The 24,920-nt window shown below is 43.8% G+C and overlaps 2 protein-coding genes across 7 annotated transcripts in view; one reads left to right on the top strand and one right to left on the bottom strand.

The window, feature by feature from the left end:
* The window catches only part of Atg13 (autophagy related 13), a 40,336-nt gene extending 23,710 nt beyond the window's left edge, over positions 1-16,626 (bottom strand). The window contains exons 1-3 of one of the 4 annotated variants that reach the window (XM_050124316.1): positions 16,295-16,626; positions 7,858-7,978; positions 394-475 (exon numbers count right to left, since the gene is read on the bottom strand). In XM_050124316.1, the coding sequence (XP_049980273.1) occupies positions 394-462 (69 nt within the window). In that variant the 5' untranslated portion in view covers positions 463-475; positions 7,858-7,978; positions 16,295-16,626. The remainder of the gene's footprint in view (positions 1-393; positions 476-7,857; positions 7,979-16,294) is intronic. The other 3 variants (XM_050124317.1, XM_050124318.1, XM_050124320.1) reach the window with 3 other exon arrangements.
* Positions 16,627-16,883: 257 nt separating this feature from the next.
* Harbi1 (harbinger transposase derived 1) overlaps positions 16,884-24,920 on the top strand; it is a 9,667-nt gene continuing 1,630 nt past the window's right edge. Inside the window, exons 1-2 of one of the 3 annotated variants that reach the window (XM_050124325.1) lie at positions 16,884-17,036; positions 18,430-19,224. In XM_050124325.1, coding sequence (XP_049980282.1) covers positions 18,555-19,224 — 670 coding nt within the window. In that variant the 5' untranslated portion in view covers positions 16,884-17,036; positions 18,430-18,554. Of the gene's footprint in view, positions 17,092-18,429; positions 19,225-24,920 lie in introns of all 3 variants that reach the window. The other 2 variants (XM_050124326.1, XM_050124324.1) reach the window with 2 other exon arrangements.

The following is a 24,920-nucleotide window of genomic DNA, read 5'->3' as shown; positions in this document are numbered from 1 at the left end:
CTCCAGCTTCCACCGGGGACTGCATCCTCAACTGTGAGACAGCAAACCTGCTCCCCTTACTTTGCTTCCTGTCAAGAATCTGGTCACAGCAATGACAAGTAACATGGGTGTTGCAGTGAGCTGACGCTGTGGGAAGATGCACAGTCTTTGTTCCCACCCCAAGGGAACACTGTGCCAATAACCTGGCATACCAGTTTGACATTTCTACACAGCCTTAAAACATTTCTTTTGAACAAATAGCTGTGGAAAATTGGAGCTACTTTTTACTTACACCCCCAGTCCTATCCCCACACTTCACAGCTTGGTTTACAACACAAGTGTCCCTGAAAATGGGCAAGCTGGCAGGCTGTTATGCTCCATCACCAAGGGAGCCGAAGAGAATGAACATATTACCTTGAGTGCAAAAAATTTAATAAACTTGTCCAGGTCCTTTCTGTCCTGGGAACTGAGATCAGTTTCCATCGCCTGTAAGAACCTGTAACAGGACAGAAGAGATGACAAGTATGATCGATGCTTTATCCAGATCGATGTCAGAGCAGACGGGAGTACAATAGTCACATGGGAGTGGGAGGAAATCATCTTTCAGTTAAAGATACCAAAGGACCTGGTCGGTGGTGGCGCACGCCTTTAATCCTGGCACTTAAGAGGCAGAGGCAGGCGGATCTCTGTGAGTTTGAGATCAGCCTAGACTACAGAGTGAGTCCCAGGACAGCCAGAAATACACAGAAACCCTGTCTTTTTTTTTTTCTTTTTTCCCGAAACAGGGTTTCTCTGTAGCTTTGGAGCCTGTCCTGGCACTAGCTCTTGTAGATCAGGCTGCCTCCCGAGTGCTGAGATTAAAGGCGTGCGCCACCACCACCCGGCAGAAACCCGGTCTTGAAAAACAAGAAAGAAGTCCTTTCTTCAGAATAACAAACTCATATGGGAAACACTTAAATCTGAAAGCAGTTCAGAAATTTCCAAAGCACATAGGTGCCCATGCTTCCTCATACATCCTAGAGTGAACTGGTATGAACTGGTTTGAAATGACTAAATAAGCAAGTAAATATTTGGGGGGGGAAAAAAAAAGCATGACCGGCCATGTTAGTAAGGGAGTAAGAGATGTCTGGAGATGCGAAGTATCCGTTTTCAAATGTCTGAAGGGACAGGGAAGTAAAAGAGCTATGCCAGCAGAGCACAGGGGGCAGCATGCCTACTGCGCCACAGACACAGCCTCCTCCAGCCCTGGGAGCAGCCCCTCATCTGAGATAACTTTACTGACTGATAAAGCCTAGATTGATTCACAGAATGAGAAGCAAGGAAACCAGTTGGTTCTTGACAAGAATCCAAGCTTGAGGTCAAGGATAACGCTCCAGGGCAGACCCGATTGGTGGGAGACTTTAGGAGAGCTGACTACAGTAGAAGGGAACGTAGCTGTGCCAGGGTTTACATGTGGGAAACTGAAAAGCAACTTTAGTAAGATTTAATGATTTCATTTTACAACAGTGGTTCTCAACCTTCCTAATGCTGCAGACCTTACATTTCTTAATACAGTTCCTTACATTGGGGCTACTCCAACCATAAAATAATTTTTGCTACGACTTCCTAACTAATTTGCTACTGTTATGAATCGTGATATAAACACTGCGTTTTCTGATGCTCTTAGGTGGCTCCTGTGAGAAGGCTGTCCTAGCCTGTTGTTTTACCTACAGCCTGAGAACACTGTTCTACAGCACAGGCAAGTCAAAGAGAATGGTTTTAAAGGAACGGGTAAACAAAGGAGAACATTCAAGCAGGAAATTAATTTTATTGAATAATGTATTGCGATTTAACATACACTTAGCACAATTCTTGAGTAAACAGAATAGTAAATATTTTGATATGTTATTAGAGAATCTCATTCCAAATCAAGCTATAAAACATTTTTAACATATTCCTAAAGGTCCAGCCAATAAAATAACTAGCTGGGCGGTGGTGGCGCTCGCCTTTAATCCCAGCACTTGGGAGGCAGAAGCAGGCGGATCTCTGTGAGACCAGCCTGGTCTACAAGAGCTAGTTCCAGGACAGGCTCCAAAACCACAGAGAAACCCTGTCTCGAAAAACCAAAATAAACAAACAAACAAACAAAAAACTAAAAGGTAATCATCACTGACTTCATCACCATAAAGAAACCCTCTCCACTGCTGCACACAGCAGCAGTTTACAGAGGGCTTCCCTTTATGAAGACAGGGTGGTTTCTAAAGTGAATTGTACTGAGCTGGAAGTAGAGCTCAGTGGTAGAGAAAGTGCTCCTAGGTTGTATCCTTTGCAACACAATCAAAAAGTAAACAGATAAAAATCTACTGCTGTTCTGCAGTGGTGGTACAGGCCTTTAATGCCAGCAAAGGGGGAGGCAAAAAGCAGGATGATCTTTGTGAGTTCAAGGCCAGCCTGGTCTACAGAATGAGTCCAGGACAACCAAAAGCTACACATAGAAACTCTGTCTTGGAAAAATAAAAATAAAACACACACACAAATCTGTTAATGAAACATTTAGGTTGTTTCTAAGTTCAAATTTTTTAACATTTACATTACCTAACACTGTAATATTATATGAGTGTATGTGTGTATGCATGCATGTTATAATTGACTTGTGGAAGTCAGTTCTGTTCTTCTACTGCATGGGTCCTCAGATCTAATACAAATTATTAGACTTAAGTGTGTCTTTAACCACTGAGCCATGTTAACGGCTCTTAAGTGTAGCACGATTAATACAAACCCAGAGACAGAAATTGGGGACCTACCTGAAGGTCAGAAAAGCAAAACAACTGGTCACTGGCTTGTAGCTCTACCTCAACCTGAAAATAAACGATTTTCACTCAATTTCCCTCCTGATGCTGTTCTGTGGCTCTGTCTCTTCTATCTCTGTTCCTCTTATTAATTCTAATCCTCGCGCTCCTACCCTGGAAGGTAAGAGGCATGTTGAAGCTGATCTTCGACAGAAGGGGAAAAGCAGAGACTTCCAATGTGAAACTAAACTTCACTGCACAGGCACAACTAAAAGCTGTGCAATCACATGAAGGACAAGTGGAGAAAAAGGGCATGAGCTAATGCTAGCAGACTGGGTGGGGAAATGCAATGGGAGGTTTCTTCTTGTTGCTTTGCAATTAGAATTTTATGATGTCCTACCAGACAAGATAAGCCAGTTGAATTTCTTTATGGGTAGTATCTAATAGCAGCAGTAAAGGAGAGAAAAGATTGTATGTGGAGGACAGAGGACAATTAACATAGCCCAGCTCTTCTTTTTGAATGTCTTTCGTTGGCCTTGAACTCACAAGTAGTCTAGGCTGTGTGGCTACCAAATCCCAGGGATCCACAGATCTCTGTTTCAGTAGTTCGGGGCTTACAAGTAGACTCCCCACCTCCCTGCCCAGTTATATTTATATAGGTTCTGGGGACCTCAAGACTGTAACAATGATCATCTCTCTAGGGGGAAAACAGAGCTATGAATCAAAGACAGAGAACACTCTGCTTCCTTAGGCCTGCTTCTGAAGACTCATGCCCAACATTATTCTAGTAATAAGGTTTATAAGAGCAATCATCCACAGAGCTAGAGACATAGCTCAACAGTTAAGACAACTTGCTGGACAGGAATTTGCATCCCGGCACCCATGTCAGTTCATAGATGCCTGTATCTCTGGCTCCAAATAATAAGAAGCCCTCTTCTGGCCTCCATGGGTACCCCCACCAGATACATGTACACTCATGTTCTTCTCGTGCACCTTTACATACATATGTATGTACACTCATGTGCTACCACACATGCACAAAGACATGCAAAAAAGAAAAAAGGGAAATGCACTCAATAGGCAAAGAAGTAATTGAAAGTCAAGCATGATAGCACGCAGCTATGAATTTAGTGCTTGGAAGTCAGAGGCAGGAGGATCTGTGAGTTCAAGGCTAGCCTGGTCCACATAGGAAGTTCTAGGACAAACTCAAGAAAACAAACAAACAAAAACCAGTAATACCCCACAGAAGTGTTTTTTAACTGGGGCTTGCAATTCCTCTGGAGGCTGAACAACCCTTTCACAGAGGTTGCATATCAGATATCCTGCCTATAATCCATAACAGTAGCAAAATTAGTTATGAAGTAGCAATGAAAACAATTTTATGTTTGGGGGTCACCACAGCATGAGATACTGTATTAAAGGGTCACAGCATCCAGAAGATTGAGAACCAGAGTCCTAAAGACTTTATTTTTTTAATTTATTTAAAATGTATGTATACAGTGTTCTGTGTGCATATATGCCTTCACAACAGAAGAGGGCACCAGATCTCATAACAGATGGTTGTGCTCCACCTCCAACCTGTTACTGGAAATTGAACCCAGGACCTCTGGAAGAGCAGCCAGTGCTATTAACCTCTGAGCCATCTCTCCAGCCTCGTCCTAAAGACTCTTATCAATTATAGAACAATAAAAAATGGAATTGAATACATAAGTAAACTGATATCCCGTGTTTGTTAAGTAGAATTAATAATCTTAAAACATTTATTTTTATTTTTAAAAAGATTTATTTATTTATTTAATGTTCACTTTTGTTTTGCCTGGATATATTCTGTGAGAGTGTCAGATCCCCTAGAACTGAAGTTACAGACAGTTGTGAGCTGTCAGGTGGGTGGTGGGATTTGGAGATGGGTAACTCTGGAAGAGCAGCCAGTGCTCTTAACTGCCGAGTCATCTCTCCAGCCATAGAACTAATAATCTTAAAAATGTCTTACCCAAACTGATCTACAGGGTCAGTCCAATTCCTATCAAAATGCCAATGACATTTATTACATAAACAGAAATAACCCCAAAACGTGTATAGAGTCAGGAAAACTATCCGAAGAGCCACAGAAACCTTGACCAGAAATAAATAAATAAATCAAACAGATTCTCATACAGCCTGACTTCCAAATGCACAGAGAGAGAGCGACTAGAGCAGGAAGGCATGGGCATAAACACAATAAAAATAACAAAATAAACAAAATAAAAGCTCAGAAATGCTCCGACATTTTCTTTCAAATGACTTTTAAAAAGGTGCAAAAAGTTCCGAAAAGGAAGACAGTCTTTTTTTTTTTGGGGGGGGGGGTGGATTTTCAAGACAGGGTTTCTCCGTAGCTTTTGGTTCCTGTCCTGGAACTTGCTCTTGTAGACCAAGCTGGCCTCGAACTCACAGAGATCCACCTGCCTCTGCCTCCCGAGTGCTGGGATTAAAGGTGTGCGCCACCACCGCCCGGAGGAAGACAGTCTTTTTAAAGTACAGCGTTTGTTAGGAAAATTGGATGTTTGTGTAGTTTTTGTCTCATTATATTAAAAAATATTTCAACTCAAAATGGGCTAGAGACCTAATGTTTAAGACTTGAAACTATGAAAGCATTAGAAATAGACAGAATTCCATGACATTGGTATGGGCAATGATATTTCTGGATATGACTTCAAAAACATGGGCTTTGAAATGAAGCTACAAATTTTCATGTATCTCTTGTCTGCTTTCTTGAGCCCTTTCTGTCTATAAAGACTCTTTTTGCTCAGCTCATCAGAACATTTATTTCCTAGCTGTTCAACTATAGGACCTAAAATAAAGCCAGCTTGGAACCGTAAATGATTGTATTGTTGTCCTTTAACAGGGTTCCCCACCCCAAGGTTCTGAGCAATACAGAGATGGACGGGAGATAAAAATGCGCTGTAGGATTACACTGCCCTATTCTTTACACTCAAGGAGAGAATTATTAGATTCTTGCTACAAGAACTACTAGTATATACTTTATGGATTTTGTGACTTTCTGTACAATTGGCAGCTCTGAAGGAATTGGGTAGCTACATAATGTGGCCCAAAAGGGGCTGATGCCCCACGGGGAGAAAGCGATCTCTAGAGCAGCAGTACCTGCTGCTCCCTTATAATCAATCCATTTGCCTTTGCAAGATAAACAGATAGTAGCTTTACTTTTTGTTTTGCTCTTTCAAGTACCCTAAGACTAAAAAGGGAAACTTGGTGCGAATTTTAAAAGGAGATCCATGGGGCTGGGGAGATGGCTGAGGGGGCAAGTGTGAGGCCTTGAGTACATCTGGGGTGTTAGTGCCCATCTGTAATCCCAGGGCTGCTACAGGAAGACAGAGGCAGAGAGAGGAGAACTCCTGGAAATCAAAGGCTAACCAGTCTGAAGCATGCAGCATGGAACAAGAGACCCTGTCTCAAAGGAGGCTGCAGTTAGAGACTGACACATAGGCTATCTTGTGGTTTTCCAGCGCGCCAGTCACACACCCACTCACAGAATAAACAACAACAACAAAAATAAGACCCATGACTGAACTTTTCTTCTCTTTACTACCCTGTCAGCTATTAAAGGCTACTGGGGAGAATCTGTTGGGGGGGGGGGGGAGTGGACGATTCTTTTTCACATCTATCACAGTAATGCAGACAGTATTGCTTGTCTAGAAGAAAATCACTTGGAGGATTACTTTGCCTTCTGCAAGCGTAGGCTGTAAAGCTCAAGCAGACCATCGAGGGACTAATTATAGTAAAGCATTGTCACGGACTGTCGATAAGCCAGAAAATATGACGACTTCAGGGTGACTTTCAGTTATCCCCATGTAAAGTCAGAGTGAGTGGAGTGAACTGATTCTGAACCAGCAACACACACACACACACACACACTTGCTAGGTAACGAGGGAAATACATTAGTTTGATCAAGGCTGTCTTTGTTTTTTTTTTTTGTTTTTTTTGTTTTGTTTTGTTTTTTTGCTTTTCGAGACAGGTTTCTTTGCGTTGTTTTGGAGTCTGTCCTGCAACTAGCTCTAGTAGACCAGGCTGGCCTTGAACTCACAGAGATCCACCATCCCCCCCCCCCCCAGGGCTGGGATTAAAGGCACAGGCACCACAACCACCCAGCTTTAATCAAGGTTTTAAGGACACTATCACAGTTATAAGGAACAATTAAAATAATAATTCCAATTTGCTGAGAAACAAGACAGCTAAGCAGAGAGAAGTGCAAGTAATGGATGTGTTGCCTTTCCTAAAATGAGAGCACGTGGGGAAATTAAATCATGAACAGATAGGTACTGCAGTCATCCCACTATAAACCTCAGGTTCTCCTTCCTATAGCAGGGACCCTTCTCTTGACACAAGAGGCTACTTAGCCACCCTGGCTGTGTGTAGCATCCTGACCTTGCTCCTCTCCAAGCCCCCATGAATGTCCTTTACAACTCTAAGTCCCCTAAGATGAAAACTCTGAGGAATAAGTTCTACTACCTTTTCAAAACTTTTGGCCCCTGAATAAATCTGATTCCTTCCTACCAATACCTGCTTCTTAACCTAGCCTACAGCTAATGAAAATTCCCTTTCCTTGAACACTGATTGGTTTTTGAAATTTAATTCTGGACATATTAACCAGAAAGGCAAATGGGTGGGAGTTCTGCAACGAAAATCAGTTAAGTTGTGAACATACTTCAGTCTTTCCCCATGACTTGCTACTTGGAGCTTCTGTCTGAGAAGTATTCTCATTTAATTTAGACCTTTCTTTGATACTTAGACAAATAACAACAACGTGATGTATTAGCCATTAAGTAGAAAATTTTAATTTTGCAACATTCTACCCATAACATTTTCACTAACAGAGTTCATAACAAGTAATTTTGAGATGCTCAAAATATAAAGCACATGTACAGACTTGTAGCATACTAAATGCTTTAAAAGGATTATCTGAAAAACTTAATTCCACCATTGTAAGAATTGTCATATTACCAAGAACTAAGTGCCAGCTGGAAAATTCTAGAACAGGATTTAAGTGCACATGGCAACAATGAACTAAAGGGAAAGGTCACCTGACTGGAAAGACAGGCAGGTTCTTGTACTTACCTTAGTTTTAAAGTTTCTTTTTGTTGGTTCAGGGCTATGAATCAAAAGCAGGACCTTATGCAGACCAGGCAGGCACTCTGCCACTGAGCTCTCCCCCAGTCCACTGAAATGGTAATTTTAACTGAAAAAGGAAATTAGAAGAGTTTTACTTAAATAAACAGATAAATTAAAAAAAATCTAAAACTGCGTATGACAGCAGATATCTATAATCCAGCACTAAGAAGGCCAATGCCAGAGGCTTGTGAGGTTAAAGTCAGACTGGGTAACAAATACAGACTTATCTCAATAAATCCAGATCCCAGTTGGGGTGCAGCTCAGGTGGGAGAGTGCTTACCTCCTATGCCTGAGGCCTTGAACCCAACTCCCAGAAATAAAAGTAGAACAAAAATTCCAGAAATGATTGATAAGCTCTGTTTGGGGGCTTCAGTATTTGGTTTGTTTGTTTTTTATTGTTTTGTTTTACAAGTTTGTGAGTTAGTACTGGACACTGAACTCAGGGCCTATCTCTGAACTCTATTACCAATTAATTTATAAATATTAAATCATCAACAAAATAACATGAATAACTTGGCTAAGAGTAAAGTTTTCAATGTTTATTTCTGTTCCTTTCAAAACACCCTTAAAATGATAGAAGAGGCACTGTAGAACACAACAGAACTCCCAGGACTCAGGAAGTAGAGGCAGGAGGTTACCTAGATAAAGATTAGTCTGGGGTACACTGGAAGATCCTGCCTAATAAGGAAGTAGATAAATAATAAGAAAGAGAGGGTCTGAGGGTGTGGTTCCGTCAGTACAGTGACTGCCACACAAGCAAGAGAACTGTGCTGACACCAGTGCTGGGGAGGTAAAGACAGCACAGCCAAATCCGCAAAGGCCAGGTTCAATGAGAAACCGTCTCAAAACACAGGGTGGAGAGTGATGTAAGAAGACAGATTGCTGGCCTCTGGCTTCCTTGGCGCACACACAGACATAGACATTCGCAAAATCAGAAGACCGTGAGAAAGGCAGGTATGGTGGCATGCCTCTGACCCCAGCTCTGGGACAACTAAGTTCTAGGCCAGGATGACAAGGGAGACACTGCCTCAAAAACAAACAAGACAGCGAGGGAGGAAGCATATAATGTTCTAGATGACAAAAGTACCCAAGTAGTCAGAGAACACTAAATACAGCAGCTTCACTGGACCAAAGAGATACTGAAAATGGGCTAAAAAGATGCTTAGAGACAGCCTGAGAACACTGGCTGGTCTTCTAGGACCCAGGGTCAATTTCCCAGCAAGACAAGATAGCTTACAACATCTGTACTTCAGTCCCAGAGGGTCTGACACTCTTCTCTGGCTTCCACAGTCACTGCATGTATGTAGTGTACGAACATATATGTAGGCAAAACACACACATAAAAATGAATAAATTAGGGGGCTGGAGAGATGGCTCAGTGGTTAAGAGCATTGCCTGCTCTTCCAAAGGTCCTGAGTTCAATTCCCAGCAACCACATGGTGGCTCACAACCATCTGTAATGAGGTCTGGTGCCCTCTTCTGGCCTGCAGGCATACACGCAAACAGAATATTGTATACATAATAAATAAATAAATATTTTTAAAAAATGAATAAATTAGCAATGGGTGTTTGTGAAGCACATCTTTAATCCCAGCATGTGGGGGGCAGAGGTGGGTGGTCTCTGAGATTAAGGCAAACCTAGTCTACAGAGAGTTTCAGAACAGCCGGACTCATGTGGCGAAACCCTGTCTCAAATCCAAATAATAATAATAAAATAAATTAGCCAACAAAAAATTCTTTATTTTTTGGATTTTTTTTGAGACAGGGTTTCTCCGTAGCTTTTGGTTCCTGTCCTGGAACCAGCTCTTGTAGACCAGGCTGGCTTCGAACTCACAGAGATCCGCCTGCCTCTGCCTCCCGAGTGCTGGGATTAAAGGCGTGTGCCACCACCGCCCATCTGAGGTCAGATTTTTTTTTTTTTTTTTTTTTTTTCCTTATCTGTGCCCACACCCAGGCTCTGAGGGGGTGACTGCTCCACAGGGCCTAAGCACCACCATCTGACTTTTTATTTTTTCATTGAGACAGGGTTTCTCTGTGTAGCTTTGGCTGTTCTGGAACTCAATCTGTAGGCCAGGTTGGCCCCAAACTAAGAGATCCACCTTATGTGTCACAACTGCCTGGCTCTAAATTCCATTAAGGAACTGGATGACTGTACATTCCCATATACTCTTTTCATCATCTGCCTTGTTTTCTAGTTTGTTGCCATCCCTTTTGTTTTGGTTTATTCCCAAGGAAACAGTAGAGGATGACCTTCAGCTCCAGATCTCACCAAGAAATGGGGGTTCAGGCTGATGGTACCACCCAGATTAGTTTTAGTGTTTCCTCTGATACTTATTTTTATTTTATGTGTACTGGGCACCATATGCATGCACAGTCCATGAAGAGGGTATTGTATTCCCTGGAAAGAGGGTTACAATAAGCTGCCTTGTGGAATTAAATCTGGGTCTCCTGAAAGATAAGTCAGTGCTTTTAACCACTGACCCATTTCTAGGCAGCACAGATTTGCTTTATAAGGAACTGCATCACTATATTGCTCAGGCCAGCTGAAAACTCACAGCTCTATCACACCTTCAAGTGCTGGGTTACAGGTATCTTTTTGTTTTAACACAAGTTATTACAGGATTTGTCCTGAGCTTGAAACAGTAGAACCCATGACAGCTTGGTCATGGCCAAGACAGGATCTATAGACCAACAGGAAGGTAGGCCAGAGTCTCAGTCTACCCTAAGGCACTATCTGCTTCCAAGAAAGACCACAAACTGAGACCAGCTATGCTCCACCCAGGAACAAGACCATCCAAAGACAATTCTAATGTTCCAACTATTGTAAATAAGATCACTTGCTGTCCCTTAGCCCAGCACACACCCATTCCCTCTTTGCCAGGGGACTAGACAAATGTCAGTCAATCAGGAGTCCTGAACCTTAAAAAATCCCTCTGCTATTATTAAAACCCCACCCCAAAGCTGGGTGGTGGTGGCACACGCCTTTAATCCCTGAGGCAGACGCAATCAGCTCTCTGAGTTCCAGGCCAGCCTGATCTACAGAGTGAGTTCCAGGACAAGATCCAAAGTTACAGAGAAACTCACTCTCAGAAAACCAAAACAATTTAAATTAAATTAAATAAATAAAGAAATAACCCAACTACGCTCAGGGCTCTCAAATCAGGCCAATAGGTTGGCCACAAGGAGAGTTCAGTTCACAAATTTTTGTAGGAATAAAGGCTCTTTGCTTTTATATATGGGACTCGGTCTCTGGTTTGGGGGGACTTTGTGTATCTGGGTATAACAGAAACACCTTAGAAAATTTTGAGTGAAATGTCTTGTTTTTCAGAGAAAGTCATTTATACTAAGGAGGCACCCTAGGGTGGGCCTACACAGCCTCAGGCTAGGGCTGGTCAACAGAGTCTAGTCAGATAGGAAGTTCCATATCAAGTTTACTAGTTATTCAGTACCAATAGAAGGAAGTGCTACTGTATTAAGGTCAAAACAGAAGGATGACACTTATGAACACTAACAGTAATGTACCGTGAATCTGCAGAACACACAAAGATAGGACAGGACTCCAGAAAGTTGTCCTCTGACCTCCACATACTCACTATGACATGAATATATCAACAACAACTAATTTAAAAAAAAAAAAAAGACAAGAAGGCAACAATGGAAAAAAGTGAAAAGATGTGATATTATTATCAGAATTTCAACCTGAGAAATGTCTCAATGAGTAAAATTTTTACTATGCAAATATGAGGACCTGACTTCACATTCCTAGCACCCACGTAAAAGGTCACCACACATAAAAGGGCCCAGGTAGCTGCCACAGCAGGAAGCACCAGGTTCCAGGAAAAGCCACAAGCTGCTATTGCCCAGGGAGGGGCAGCATCCAAAGGGAACTACCTGACATTCCAACCATTAGATAAGATTACCAGATTTCTATTGGCAGGAGGACCAATGGAACAGAATGGAAGACCTGAATTCCAATTCACACACCTATGAACACCTAATTTTTGACAAAGAAGCAAAAATATCAAATGGAAAAAAGAAAGCATATTTAACCAGTGGTGCTTGCATAACTGAATATAAATATGTAGAAGAATGAAAATAGACCCATATCTATCATCATGCACAAAACTCAAGTCCAAATGGATCAAAGACCTCAACATAAAGCCAGCCACACTGAACCTTTTAGAAGAGAAAGTGGGAAGTACACTTGAACACATTGGCACAGGAGACCACTTCCTAAATATAACCCCAGCAGCACAGACACTGAGAAAAAATTAATAAATGGGACCTCCTGAAACTGAAAAGCTTCTGTAAGGTAAAGGACACAGTCAACAAGACAAAACGACAGCCTACAGAATGGGAAAAGATCTTCACTAACCCCACATCAGACAGAGGTCTGATCTCCAAAATATACAAAGAACTCAAGAAATTGGTCATCAAAAGAACAAACCAATAAAAAAAAAAATCGAGTACAGACCTAAACAGAGAACTCTCAACAGAGGAATCTAAAATGGCTGAAAGACACTTAAGGAAATGTTCAACATCCTTAGTCATCAGAGAAATGCAATTCAAAACAACTCTGAGATTCCATCTTACACCTGTAAGAATGGCCAAGCTCAAAAACACTGATGGCAACTTATGCTGGAGAGGTTGTGGGTAAAGGGAACACTTCTACATTGCTGGTGGGAGTGCAAGCTGGTACAGCCCCTTTGGATGTCAGTGTGGCAATTTCTCAGAAAATTAGGAAACAGCCTTCCTGAAGACCCAGTAATACCACTTTTGGGTATATACCCAAAGGATGCTCAATCATACCACAAGGACATGTGTCCAACTATGTTCATAGCAGCATTGTTTGTCACAGCCAGAACCTGGAAACAACCTAAATACCCCTTGACCAAAGAATGGATAAGGAAAATGTGGTACATTTACACAATGGAGTACTACACAGCAGAAAAAAATAATGACATCTTGAAATTTGCTAGCAGACAGATGGATCTAGAAAACATTATATTCACTCAATATAACCCTGACCTAGAAAGGCAAATATCATGTGTACTCACTCATATATGGCTTTTAGACATAAAGCAAGAAAAATCAGGCTATAGTGCACAGTCTCGGAGATTCTAGACAACAAAAAGGATCCATACATGGATCTGAACTACATGGGAAGTAGAAAGACAAGATCTCCTGAGTGAATTGGGAGCATGGGAACCATGGGAGAGGGCTGAAGGGGAATGGAGAGGAAAAAAGTAGAGCAGGGAAAAATATATAGCTCAATAAAACAATTTTACAAAAAGATTACCAATATTACAGGAGGTCCCTGAGCCTAGAACTCACCTATTCCCCTTTGCCAAGACCCCTAGAGAAATGTCAATCAGGGTACTGAACCCTGTAACTTTCCTCACCCCAACCACTACTATTAAAAAACCCTACCCCAATTGGGCTTGGCTCTCTCTGCTCTCAACAGCTGTGCTGGACACACGAGTGCGGACTCCATGGTGGTTTGGGGGGGGGGGGGTCCTGTGATCTAGGTGGAATAGCCAAGCAACACAGCAAGCTTCTCTAACCCATCACTGGGGAAGGCAGACAAAGAGGGGATGTGGGAAGCTTTCTGGCCAGTCAGTCTAGTCAAAGCAGCAAGCTCCAGGCTTGCTGAGAGACTTTGTCTCAAAATGTAAGATGGTAATAGAAGACACCCGATTTTAGTTCAGGCGTGCACGCCTTAGTGCACATGTGGATGCCTCCATGCAAGTGTGTGCATGAGTGCAGGCACAGGTGTATGCACACACACAATCAGAATTTCTGCTGGAAAAATTAGATATAATCTGTAGAAATATAACAGCCATGGATGTTTACACACTAAACAACACATCAATTAAATACATGGAGAAAAAAATGCCTAGAGGGATGGTGTGAGGGCTCAGTGGGTAAAGGTGTTTGCAACCAGGTCTGGGGACGTGAGCTTGAACTCTGTACCCTCATGGTGGAGAGAACCTTCCCACATGCCTGTTCACAAAACACACAGACACAGACAGACTTATGCACAAGCACACTAAAGAGAGATAGATGAAAGGTAAACATGAAAATACTAAAAGTTAAAGTTATTTAAAACAGTATCTTTTTTTTTCTTTTTTCTTTTTTGGAGACAGATTCTCAACACACATCTCTGGCTGTCTTGAAAATCAGTCAGTAGTCCAAGTTGGCCTTGAGCTAACATTGATTAAAATCCTGGCTGGGGCTGGAGAGATGGCTCAGTGGTTAAGAGCACTGACTGCTCTTCCAAAGGACCTGGGTTCAATTCCCAGCACCCACATGGCAGCTCACAACTGTCTGAAGATCCAGTTGCAGGGGATCTAACACCTTCACACCAATGCACATTAAATAAACCATAAAAAAATATTAAAAATAAATAAATAAATAAAATCCTGGGAAGCTACCCTGGCCTTAAATTCTCTAATCTTAATACCATTTAAATTACGATTCTAATCCCAGCACTGGGGAGGCAGAGGCAGGCAAGTTCGAGGCCAACCTGGTCTACAGCTTGAGTTACAGGACAGGTTCCAAAAACTACAAAGAAACCCTGTCTCAAAAATTCCAAAACAAACAAAACAAAACAACAATAACAAAAAAACCAATCTTACTTCTGGGTCTGGAGAGATGGCTCAGAGGTTAAGAGCATGGACTGCTCTTTCAGAAGTTCTGAGTTCAAGTCCCAGCAACCACGTGTTAGCTCACAACCATCTATAATGAAATCTGGTGCCCTCTTCTGGTGCGCAAGCATACATAGAAAGAATGTTGTATACATAATAAATAAATCTTTTTAAAAAATCACCTTTAAATGACTGAAGAGCTACTGGCAATACTAATGGGGGAAGGAGCTGAAACTCCTTAAAATTAGAAAGACTGTAAAATGACTTTTACCTCGGCATTTTATTCAAGTATACGTGAACCAAAGTGGAAGCAGCATCTTTAAAACCATAATTCTGTTCTAACTACTGTTAATTCCTTTTTTAATTTTTCCCCATCCCCAGCTTCTATTAATTTTGGCTCAGACATCTACTTTTACTCATGAGAAACTGGACATGGCCACTGAATTGTTTTCCTAAGTAGTGGTGATTCACACTCCCATCCCTTCTCTTGTGACTAAGGGACACTATTAGAAGAGACTGCCTGGGCAGCCTCCACTGGCCCTCAGAAGACTTCCTTAACACACCGTTCACAGGAACTCTATGGGGACAAACAGACAGGTGTTTAAAAAGATCTGGAAAAACTTAATGATTTACAAGCCTTTATAAGATTTAAACTCGGGCTTTAGTGTTGGGTATGGTGGTTCATGCCTATAATCCCAGTATTCAGGAGGCTGAGTAAGAGGTTCGGAAGTTCAAGGCCACTTCCTGCTCTAGGTTGAAGGCCAGCCTGCGTTTTAGTAAGACCCTCTCTCAAAACCAATAGCGGCAAAAACTACTGTTTGGGTGACCATGATGCTACATGCCAACACTGGGGAGGCAGACAAAGACACAGATACACACAGACATATACACACATAATTAATTAAGAGAATTCCAAGAGCCAGACGAGGTGGCATATGTTTGATAAACCCCGAATTTGGCTGGGGATGGAGGAATAGTAATTCAAGGCCAACCTAGACTACGTCGCTGGACCCTGTTTCATCTCTCCCAAACTAGGTCTGGTGGCAGTCTGGGTCGGTAGTCCCAGCTACTGAGGAGGCTGAGGCAGGGGCATAACTGAAACCCAGAAGAGAGCAACGTGATAGGCTGTTCACTGGAGAGCGAGAAAAGGGGGCAAAAGAAATGTTCAGATTGAACTGAGCAGACGAACTGGGAGCTCAGTGACAGTGATGAGCCCACGGAGGCTCTAAGCCTCTTACTTTCCCAGGGTTATTTAATGAGACTGGGTCGCAGGTTTCCACAGGTTTTCACTGCCACTAAGAAGACTGTCGTGAACTTTGGGCCCCGTTTCTTTCACTAGTCAAGAGTCACCCTCACCTACACGCGGAGCACATATTTGGCACTCAATTTTTTTTTTTGATCGAATGAAAGAAAACCAAGCCCTACTTACGACCCCATAAATTATCTTCAACAGACCTTCTTGACTTAACCCAAATAGCTAAGAAAGCATCAAGGAAGTTTAGGGGGACTTCTGTAACGGTTGGGACCTCTCAAGAACCAACAGGGTCTACACCAAACCAATTTCCCGTAGAAAACTTAATGATGGGGTTAGGCAGCTGAACCTCCGCTGGTCGGCTTGGGCGTCCACGAGGAGGTGGCCCAGAGGACGCAGATAAGTGACCTCCCACTCGGGGTCACTGAAACATCTGGAGGTTATTACTCCCAAAAGTGAGTACCTGGGAAGCTACGGCACATACCTCTCATTCCGGAGGCCGGGGCTCGGAGCCGGCCAACCGCGCCTCCCGGCTGAGGGTTCCGCGCTCCGGGGCGGTATAGGCAGCACAGGTGGTAGAGAGATACCTCACGCCTTAAGAGGCTCCTGCCTCCAAGAACTGAGCAAACTGTCGGGCTGATGTCAACTAGTTTTCCTCAGAGCTGCTTCTTCACGCGTCAAGCGATCTCTCCCGCCCTAAGCCAGCAACCAGTCACCCGCCGGCGCCGCCATCGTTAGTGTTTGTTTTCATCCGCTTCGGTGCAGGCGGTGGGGAGAGAGGGCGCTGTGTGGGAAATGCAGCTGTCAAACAGCAGTTGCACTTTCGCTACAGCACAGACGCCCTATTTAATTTTTCGGTACCTCAGAGTCTCCATGAAAGTTGGTTTCTTTCCAGAAATAAATCTTTTGCACAATTTTAAAGCCTCTTAGGAAAGAAGAGTGCATGGAAAGGAATTTTGGGAGCTCGAGACCATTCGGGCTCCGTGTGGAATGTTCGGAGCGAAGCGCTGGTCGCGGCGGCCGCGGTGCCGAGGACGCGGTGTGGGCGGGCGCTGACGCGAAGAGGGCGGTGCCGCTGTTGCGCAGCGTGGCGGCCTGTGCGCCTCCGCGGGTTCCGGAGGAGGGCTTCTCGGGCTGGGCAGGCGGGGTGCGCGCCCGGTAACCCTGCCGCTGCGGCGATCTTGTGCCAGCCGCCGCCGACTCCGGGTGCCCGAGCAGTCAAGCTGGTATTTTGCTCTTTTGAGACAAGGTCTCTCTGTGTAACTCAGGTTAGATTAGAAGGTACTGTTGCTCAAGATGTCCTGGAACACGCGGCCATGCTGCTTCCCCCGCGTCCAACTTTACAGACGTTACTCTTAGCGCTGGGCCAGTCTTGGGAGTCTTGTTTTATTATTCTTTTTTTGGCTGGCTCTCTCGTAGTCCAGGCTTGCCTCGCACTCCCATTGCTTTCACCTCCCATGTACTGGAATTACAGTGAGCCACCATGCCTGGGTTTGGTATCTTTTCATTGCACAACCTTTAAAGGAATAAACTTTTTAAAAATGTATGTTTACGTATTGGAGGAGGGGCGTGCTGTGGCAGGGATGTGGACGTCAGGACAAATTGCGTCAGACAGTTCTTGCCTTCCACCACGTCAGGAATGGGCTCATTTCTGCAGTCTTCGCAGCCCACCCCAGTGCCCTCGGAGCCCTCTCTCTGACCTTAATAATATTTTGAAAGCGGGTTGTAAAATTGGCCCCGGCTTTCCAAACTTGTTTCTCCTTTTCTTTTCATACTGGCTAGCCTTCCTTTCTAACCTTCTGCCTTGGGATTTGGACCCCTTGAGATAGGCGGAGGCCGGGCGGCGGTGACGCACGCCATTAATCCCTGTAGGGGCAGGCGGATCTCTGAGTTCGAGGCCAGCCTGGTATACAGAGCGAGTTCCAGGACAGGCTCCAAAGCTACAGAGAAACCCTGTCTCGAAAAACAAACAAACCAACAAAAAATAGAGATAAAGGGAATGCCAGTCGTCACAGCAGACGAAGTAGGTCCCCAAGCAGGGTCAAGGACTTCTTTTCTTCCCTCCTAGCTTCCTAGTTAGACTGGTTTGAGCACTCCCACAAAGGTCTTGTACTTACAAGGTGGAGCCTTACTTAGGGCTTTGGAAAACAAACCTCCATGACAAAGCCTTTAGGTGTTTAAGCCGCTTCCTGGCTGCTGTACAGACCATCACCTGCCTTAATCTTTTGCTGTTCTCAGTTGAAATGCCAAGCATGAAATGAGTCACTGAGATTGAACTCCTATTGTCTGAGAATCAGGCCAAATTTGTCATATATCGGTGAGTTAGTGTAGAAAAATACAGAGTTAAAAAGTGAATTGCTGGAAAGGTGTTGTAGTTTTGAGTCAGTTTGTATGGTTTTGGTAGGTTTCTAATTATTTTATCTTTTTGTTTTTGTTTCTTTTTTGCTTTCAACACAGGGTTTTTCTGTGTAGCCTTGGCTGTCCTGGAACTCACTCTGTAGACCAGGCTGACCTCAAACTCAGACGCGCCTGCCTCTACCTCCCAAATTCTGGTCTTAAAGGTGTGCACCACCACCACTCAACTCTAATTGTTTTTTTTTTCCTTTAATTACTTTGCAGGAAGAAGGTTTTAAATGCCAGAGCCGTTTAACCAATGGTTTAGCTGTTGAATTCTGACACTTCTTTTGCCAACCTGTTCGTTGGGAAAAATTCAGAAAAAACAGATGTGTATATCTACATAGGCTATGGCTATACCAATAACAGTGCTTGACTGTGATCTCTTGCTGTATGGCCGAGGTCACCGGACCTTGGACCGTTTTAAGCTGGATGATGTGACTGATGAATATTTGATGTCCACGTATGGATTTCCACGACAGTTCATTTACTACTTAGTGGAACTCTTGGGGGCAAGTCTTTCTCGACCTACTCAGCGATCTAGGGCTATTAGCCCAGAAACTCAGATCCTGGCAGCATTGGGCTTCTATACCTCGGGCTCCTTCCAGACTCGGATGGGAGATGCAATTGGGATTAGCCAAGCCTCCATGAGCCGATGTGTTGCCAATGTCACTGAGGCCCTCGTGGACAGGGCCTCACAGTTTATTCACTTTCCAGCAGACGAGGCCGCCGTCCAGTCTCTGAAGGATGAGTTCTGTGGGCTGGCTGGGATGCCAGGAGTCATAGGGGTGGTTGACTGTATCCACGTGGCAATCAAGGCACCGAATGCTGAAGACCTCTCTTATGTGAACGGCAAGGGTCTGCATTCTTTGAACTGTCTGGTGGTGTGTGACATCAGAGGGGCACTGATGGCTGTGGAGACACGCTGGCCGGGCAGCCTCCAGGACTGTTCCGTGCTACAGCAGTCTTCTCTATGCAGTCAGTTTGAGACTGGGATGCATAGAGATAGCTGGCTTCTTGGTAAGTTTGTATGTGTAAATCTTCAGTTCATACCCAGAGAGAAGTTACGCCGTAGAGTGGGGGAGTCCAAGAGTCTATTCTGTAGTCCTGCTCTTTGTCTTCATACTTCCTCTGTGTAGCCTCAGGACAACTCTCTGAGCCTTCGTGTGTTTTTCTTTCATTATTATTGCTAGCCCTGTAGACTGGCTGGCCTTGAACTCAGACATTCACTTTCCTTTGCTTCCAGCGTGCTAGGGTAAAAGTGTATACCACCACACCCTCATAGTTATTTTTATACTATTTCTATACTAGGGATCAAACCCAAGGTTTGGGAATGTCAGGCAAGGCTTCTACCACTGAACCTCCCACCTTTGTATCTTGATTAAAAATAAATCAATATTTAAGGGATGGAGAGGTATGCTCAATGGTTAAGAGCACTTGTTCTTGCCTGGCGGTGGTGGTGGTGCACACCTTTAATCCCAGCACTCGGGAGGCAGAGACAGGTGGATCTCTGTGAGTTCGAGGTCAGCCTGGTCTACAGAGCTACTTCCAGGACAGGCTCCAAAGCTACAGAGAAACCTTATCTCAAAAAATGGAAAAGAAAAAAAAAGCAGTTGTTCTTGCAGAGGACCTGGATTTGATTCCCAGCATGCGTACGAAGGCTTTCAGTTACCCACAACTCCAATTCCAAGGGATTCAGTGGCTTTTCTCCTCCTTAGCACAAGGCATGCACATGGTATACAGACAAATGCACGTGCAGGCACAACACTCATACATATAAAATAGATGTTTAAAATTTTAAACAAAAACAATATTTAAGCTGGGTGTTGTATTTGCTTGTAATCCCAGGACTGGGGAGGCTGAGGCAGTCTGCTGAAGTTTCAGATTGCCTTCTGTCCGTGGGTGAGCTTTCCATGTTGGACTTCCTCCAGCTTGTCTTCCTCACTGTAGGCTCTTTATATCACACTAAATAATAGTAAGGTGTGTTGACATGGTTCACCTTCTATGTTCCAAGAACAAGATGTTTTACTCCTGGGCTGGCTTGCTGTTTTTTTCCTTCCTCATTACAGAGTTTGGAGCAGGCAGTACACCCCCAGACAGGGAGCCTTGGACAGCAGTGAGACAGATGTGCTTGGGCCTGAACGTGGAGTGAGTGTTTCAGTGAGCTCAAACAGCATATGACAATTTGCCAGTGTATTGTATATTACATTAGGCTACAATGGATCCTGTCTCAAGAGAAGGAAAAAAAAAGACGAGGAGAAAACGAAACGTGTATGAAGGTTTTAAGATGCTGAGGCAGGGTTGTGAGTTTCAAGACAGCATCAACCTCATAGTGAGAACTTACCGGAACAAAATTTATCAAGTGTTAGAATACCTCCTTATTAGTGCGAAATCACTACTGTACAGCATATGATGAGAGTGAGGTGCTTAACACGTAGCAGATATGCAGGAAAAGCCTGTCTCTAATGTTTACCTTCTCTCTCTCTTTTTTTAAAATATTTATTTATTTATTATGTATACAATATTCTGTCTGCTTGTATTCCTGGAGGCCAGACGAGGGTACCAGATCCCATTACAGATGGTTGTGAGCCACCATGTGGTTGCCGGGAATTGAACTCAGGACCTTTGGAAGAGCAGGCAGTGCTCTTAACCTCTGAGCCATCTCTCCAGCCCTACCTTCTCTTTTAAAGAGAAGCCTCCCCAGTTCCCTGTGGGCAGACTGCTGGCACACTGGTGGGTTCCAGCCTCTGATTCTCCTCAGTTACATGCACTGTTTTCCAAGCAACACCCACTGCTACTTTTTATTTTTCTCTTGACAGGATTTCAACAGGTCTTCCAGATGGCCTTGAAACTCATAATCCCCTCCCCCCCAGCCTCAGCCTCCTGAGACCCTGCTTTAACAAAAGTTAAATAATATCAATTTTTTTTTAACAAAAGAGGAACCTAAGAGGCATAGGCACAGAATATTTAAGCTACTTCTGAAGCGTCCATTCCTGGTGTCAGTCTTGGCTGTCCCTGTAGACGCGTCACCTAACTTCCTTCCTGGTGTCAGTCTCGGCTGTCCCTGTAGACATGTCACCTAAACTCCTTCCTGGTGTCAGTCTCGGCTGTCCCTGTAGACGCATCACCTAAACTCCTTCCTGGTGTCAGTCTCGGCTGTCCCTGTAGACATGTCACCTAAACTCTCAGTCTCTAAACAGTTCGGCTCAGGTCCTCATTTCTCCAGCTCTTAGGCTACTGCTGTTAAGCAGCTTTGGGTTCGATCTCCCAGAACGTCTTCTGGGTGACTGAGTGATCACATAAGCATTTATAATCCATTCCATATCTGATCTTAATTCCGTCATGGTCTGTTTTCCAGCAGTGCTTGAACTATCAGCAGCTAGTAAGTTATGTTGGTGTTGTTACTGTGCATGTGATCTGAGTTAGGTGCACACATTCCTTAGCAGTTGTGTGAAGGTCAGAAAACTTTGTGGAATTGGCTCTCTTCAGCTCTCTGTGTGTTCCAGGGATTGAATTTAGCTTGTCAGGCTCATTGGCAAAGTGCTTTACCCACTGAGCCATCTTGTCCAGTTCCTGGATTTTTTTAAATTTTTTTGAGAAAGGGTCTTATTCTAAGCTCAAAAAGTGCTTCTCACCTATTACAGTCTCTACTACATGGTAGATGTCCTTTATGTCACAGGTGTTACTGCTAAGTCTGCACAAGTGTTGCTTCCATTGTTTATAGTATCCTTTTAAAACATTTTTATATTTGTGTGCAGATCAGAGGACAGTTTGTAGGAGTTAGCGCTCTGTTTCCACACGTGGGTTCCAGGGATCAGAGCTGGATCCCCAGGCTTCTTATTCGCATCAGGCTCTTTGCACTGAGCACCTAGTGTCCAGCATCCCTTTCTCCCTAGCCCTCGCTTTTCTGCCCTGGCTGACGTCAAGCTTGCCTCTTAGGTGCTGGATTACATCATAGCCGGTTCTACATCAATTTCTGTTTCTATTTCGAGACAGGGTTTCTCTGTGTAACAGTCCTGACTGTCCTGGATTCGCTCTGTAGAGCAGGCTGGCCTTAAACTCACTGAGAACTGCCTGCCTCTGCCTCCCAAGTGCTGGGATTAAAGACTTGTGCACCACCACCTGACTTCTACATTCATTCATTTTAAAGAATTTAGTGTTTAGAAAGAGTGAGTTCAGTTTAAAGAAGAGTGCAGTTGGTATACGCCTGTAATCCCACATGTGAGAGGCAGAGACAAGTATCAGAAGCTCAGGGACCTGACCTACACGAGACCCTGGATTCAAAACAAAAGTGGTTGGGGAGAAAGCCAGGTGTGGTAGCTCATGTTTATAATCCCAGCATTTAGGAGGCCGAGGCAGGAGGATTGCTGTGAATTTGAGGTCAGCTTGAGCTACATAGGAAGTTTTAGGTCTACAGAATGAGACTGTCTCAAAAAAGAAAATCTCAAAAAAGAAAACCAACTAAATATAAACTTTAAATTTTGTGAGACATCTCAGTTATTTTCAGCTAATCCAGTCTTAGAAACATAAGATCCTAAATAAAATGAAAGAAGTCTTCTTATTATTTTTAGCGCAGTGCCCATCTCTGTCTTAACCATCTGACTATTTACTGAACTTGATGATGGGGCAGGAGTACAGCACTTACTTTGGAATTCAGGGCCCAGTATCCGATGGGGATTTATAAAATGTTGCACCTAGCTGGGCATGGTGACTCACACCTTTAATCCCTAGGACTCAGGTGGCAGAAGCAGGTGGATCTCTGTGAGTTAGAGGTCAGCGTGGTCTACAGAGTGAGTTCCAGGACAGCCAGGACTATGTAATGAGACCCAGTCTTGGGGGCTGGGGGAGTCACACTTCTGTGTGAGCTGCTTTGTTTGTTTGAAGTCAGGACATTTAAACATTATAGAAATGCTGTGCTTTGAGCTAGGACTTTGCTCCCCATTTGTGTTTGCTTTTCTGAGGCCTTCCCAGGATCTTTTGATAAGGGTCACTTACGGGAAATGCCTTTTGTATCACTCGATCCACTTCTGGTTTTTTTGCATCGTCATACTCATGTTCCTCCAGCTCATGTGATCGCGGTATCCCACCACGCAGCACCCCTGAGTTCTGATGGCTACTGAGTCTTCTCAGCACTGGGAGAGATCATGGTGTTGTGTATGGAATCCCTAGGTCACGCTTTCAGACATAAAAGGGAACAGTGAGACTGGAACTTTTCTTCATGGTGTCTTAGATCTCATGTTAGAATTCTTTTTCTCTTGAGCTCTACAGAGATTGTAAAATTAGTATCTTGTTTGAATTTTTTGGGGGGGTGTAGTTTGTTTGAGACAGGGTCTCACTGTATAGACGAGGCTGGCTTCAAACTCATAGAAATCTGCCTGCCCATGCCTCATGAATGTTGGGATTAAAGATACATGCTACCACATCTGACCTTTGATCATTTTTATTAGGCCTTTATTTAAAAATTTTATTTATTTATTATGTATACGATGTTCTGCCTGCATGTATGCCTGCCCGCCAGAAGAGGGCACCAGATCTCATAGATGGCTGTGAGCCACCATGTGGTTGCTGGAAATTGAACTCAGGACCTCTGGAAGAGCAGACAGTGGTCGTAACCTCTGAGCCATCTCTCCAGCCCCTTTATTAAGCCTTTTATAAAGAACAGTATCTTTCAATTTGAAAACTCACTGGGAATAGTGGCATACATACCTATAATTCCAGCACTTGGGAGGTAAAGGAAGGAGGATCAGGATTTGAAGGTTATCCTCAGCTGTCTGGAAGGTCCAGGCTAGCCTGGGCTACATGAAACTATTTCAAGAAAAAGAAAAGTAAATACAAAAAAAGTCAGAGGGGATTCTGAGGGCTGCCGCTGTAGGGCAGAGGGATTCTGAGGGCTGCTGTAGGGCAGAGGCAGAGGGATTCTGAGGGCTGCTGCTGTAGGGCAGAGGTGATGAGGGGATTCTGAGGGCTGCTGCTGTAGGGCGGAGGCAGAGCCCTGCTCTGACATGTACAAGGCCTTGAGTTCTCTCCCAGCATGGCAAAAAATAAAACACTAAGAAAGAAAAAGCCACGGGTCTGGTTCCTGCGTTTCTACCTCATTACTACAGCTGTAGGAACCAGATTTGAATGTCGTTAGCTGTCAGCTTTTCCCTAGTGCTTTTAGTCAAAGATATTGCCAGGTAACAGTGCCTTATGCTTTTAGTGCTTTTAGTCAAAGATATTGCCAGGTAACAGTGCCTTATGCTTTTCACAGTGGTATACTTTATTGTTTTTGAGATGGGCTTTTACTGTATAGACAAGGCTGGCCTCACTGGTCATCCTCCTGCCTTAGACTCCCAAGTATAGGCATTACTGGTTTGTGCCACTTATGTGGGGTTGGTTTGTAGCCTTGACATTCATCACCTACCATCTCCTCCACCATAGAGAAAAGGGAGGGAGGGATGAAGAACTGTGGGCAGAGAACAAGCTTCAAGGAGTGGGGGAAAGGAGCCAATCAGTAGTAGTTCACACCTTCATTTAAAATTGTTTGTTTGGGCTGTGGAGATGGCTCAGAGGTTAAGAGCTCTGGCTGCTCTTCCAGAGGTTGAGTTCAATTCCCAACAACCATGTGGTGGCTCACACCCATCTGTAATGAGATCTGGCGCCCTCTTCTGGTGTGTGGGCATACATGGAGGCAGAATGTTGTATACATAATAAGTAAATAAATCTTTAAAAAAAAA

This window comes from Alexandromys fortis, unplaced genomic scaffold (genome assembly GCF_014885135.2).
Source record: "Alexandromys fortis isolate MF-2015 unplaced genomic scaffold, M_Fortis_MF-2015_v1.1 scaffold_222, whole genome shotgun sequence".
Classification (NCBI taxonomy): domain Eukaryota; kingdom Metazoa; phylum Chordata; class Mammalia; order Rodentia; family Cricetidae; genus Alexandromys; species Alexandromys fortis.
Note: the sequence above shows the minus strand (reverse complement) of the source record. Positions and strands in the feature narration are given on the sequence as shown.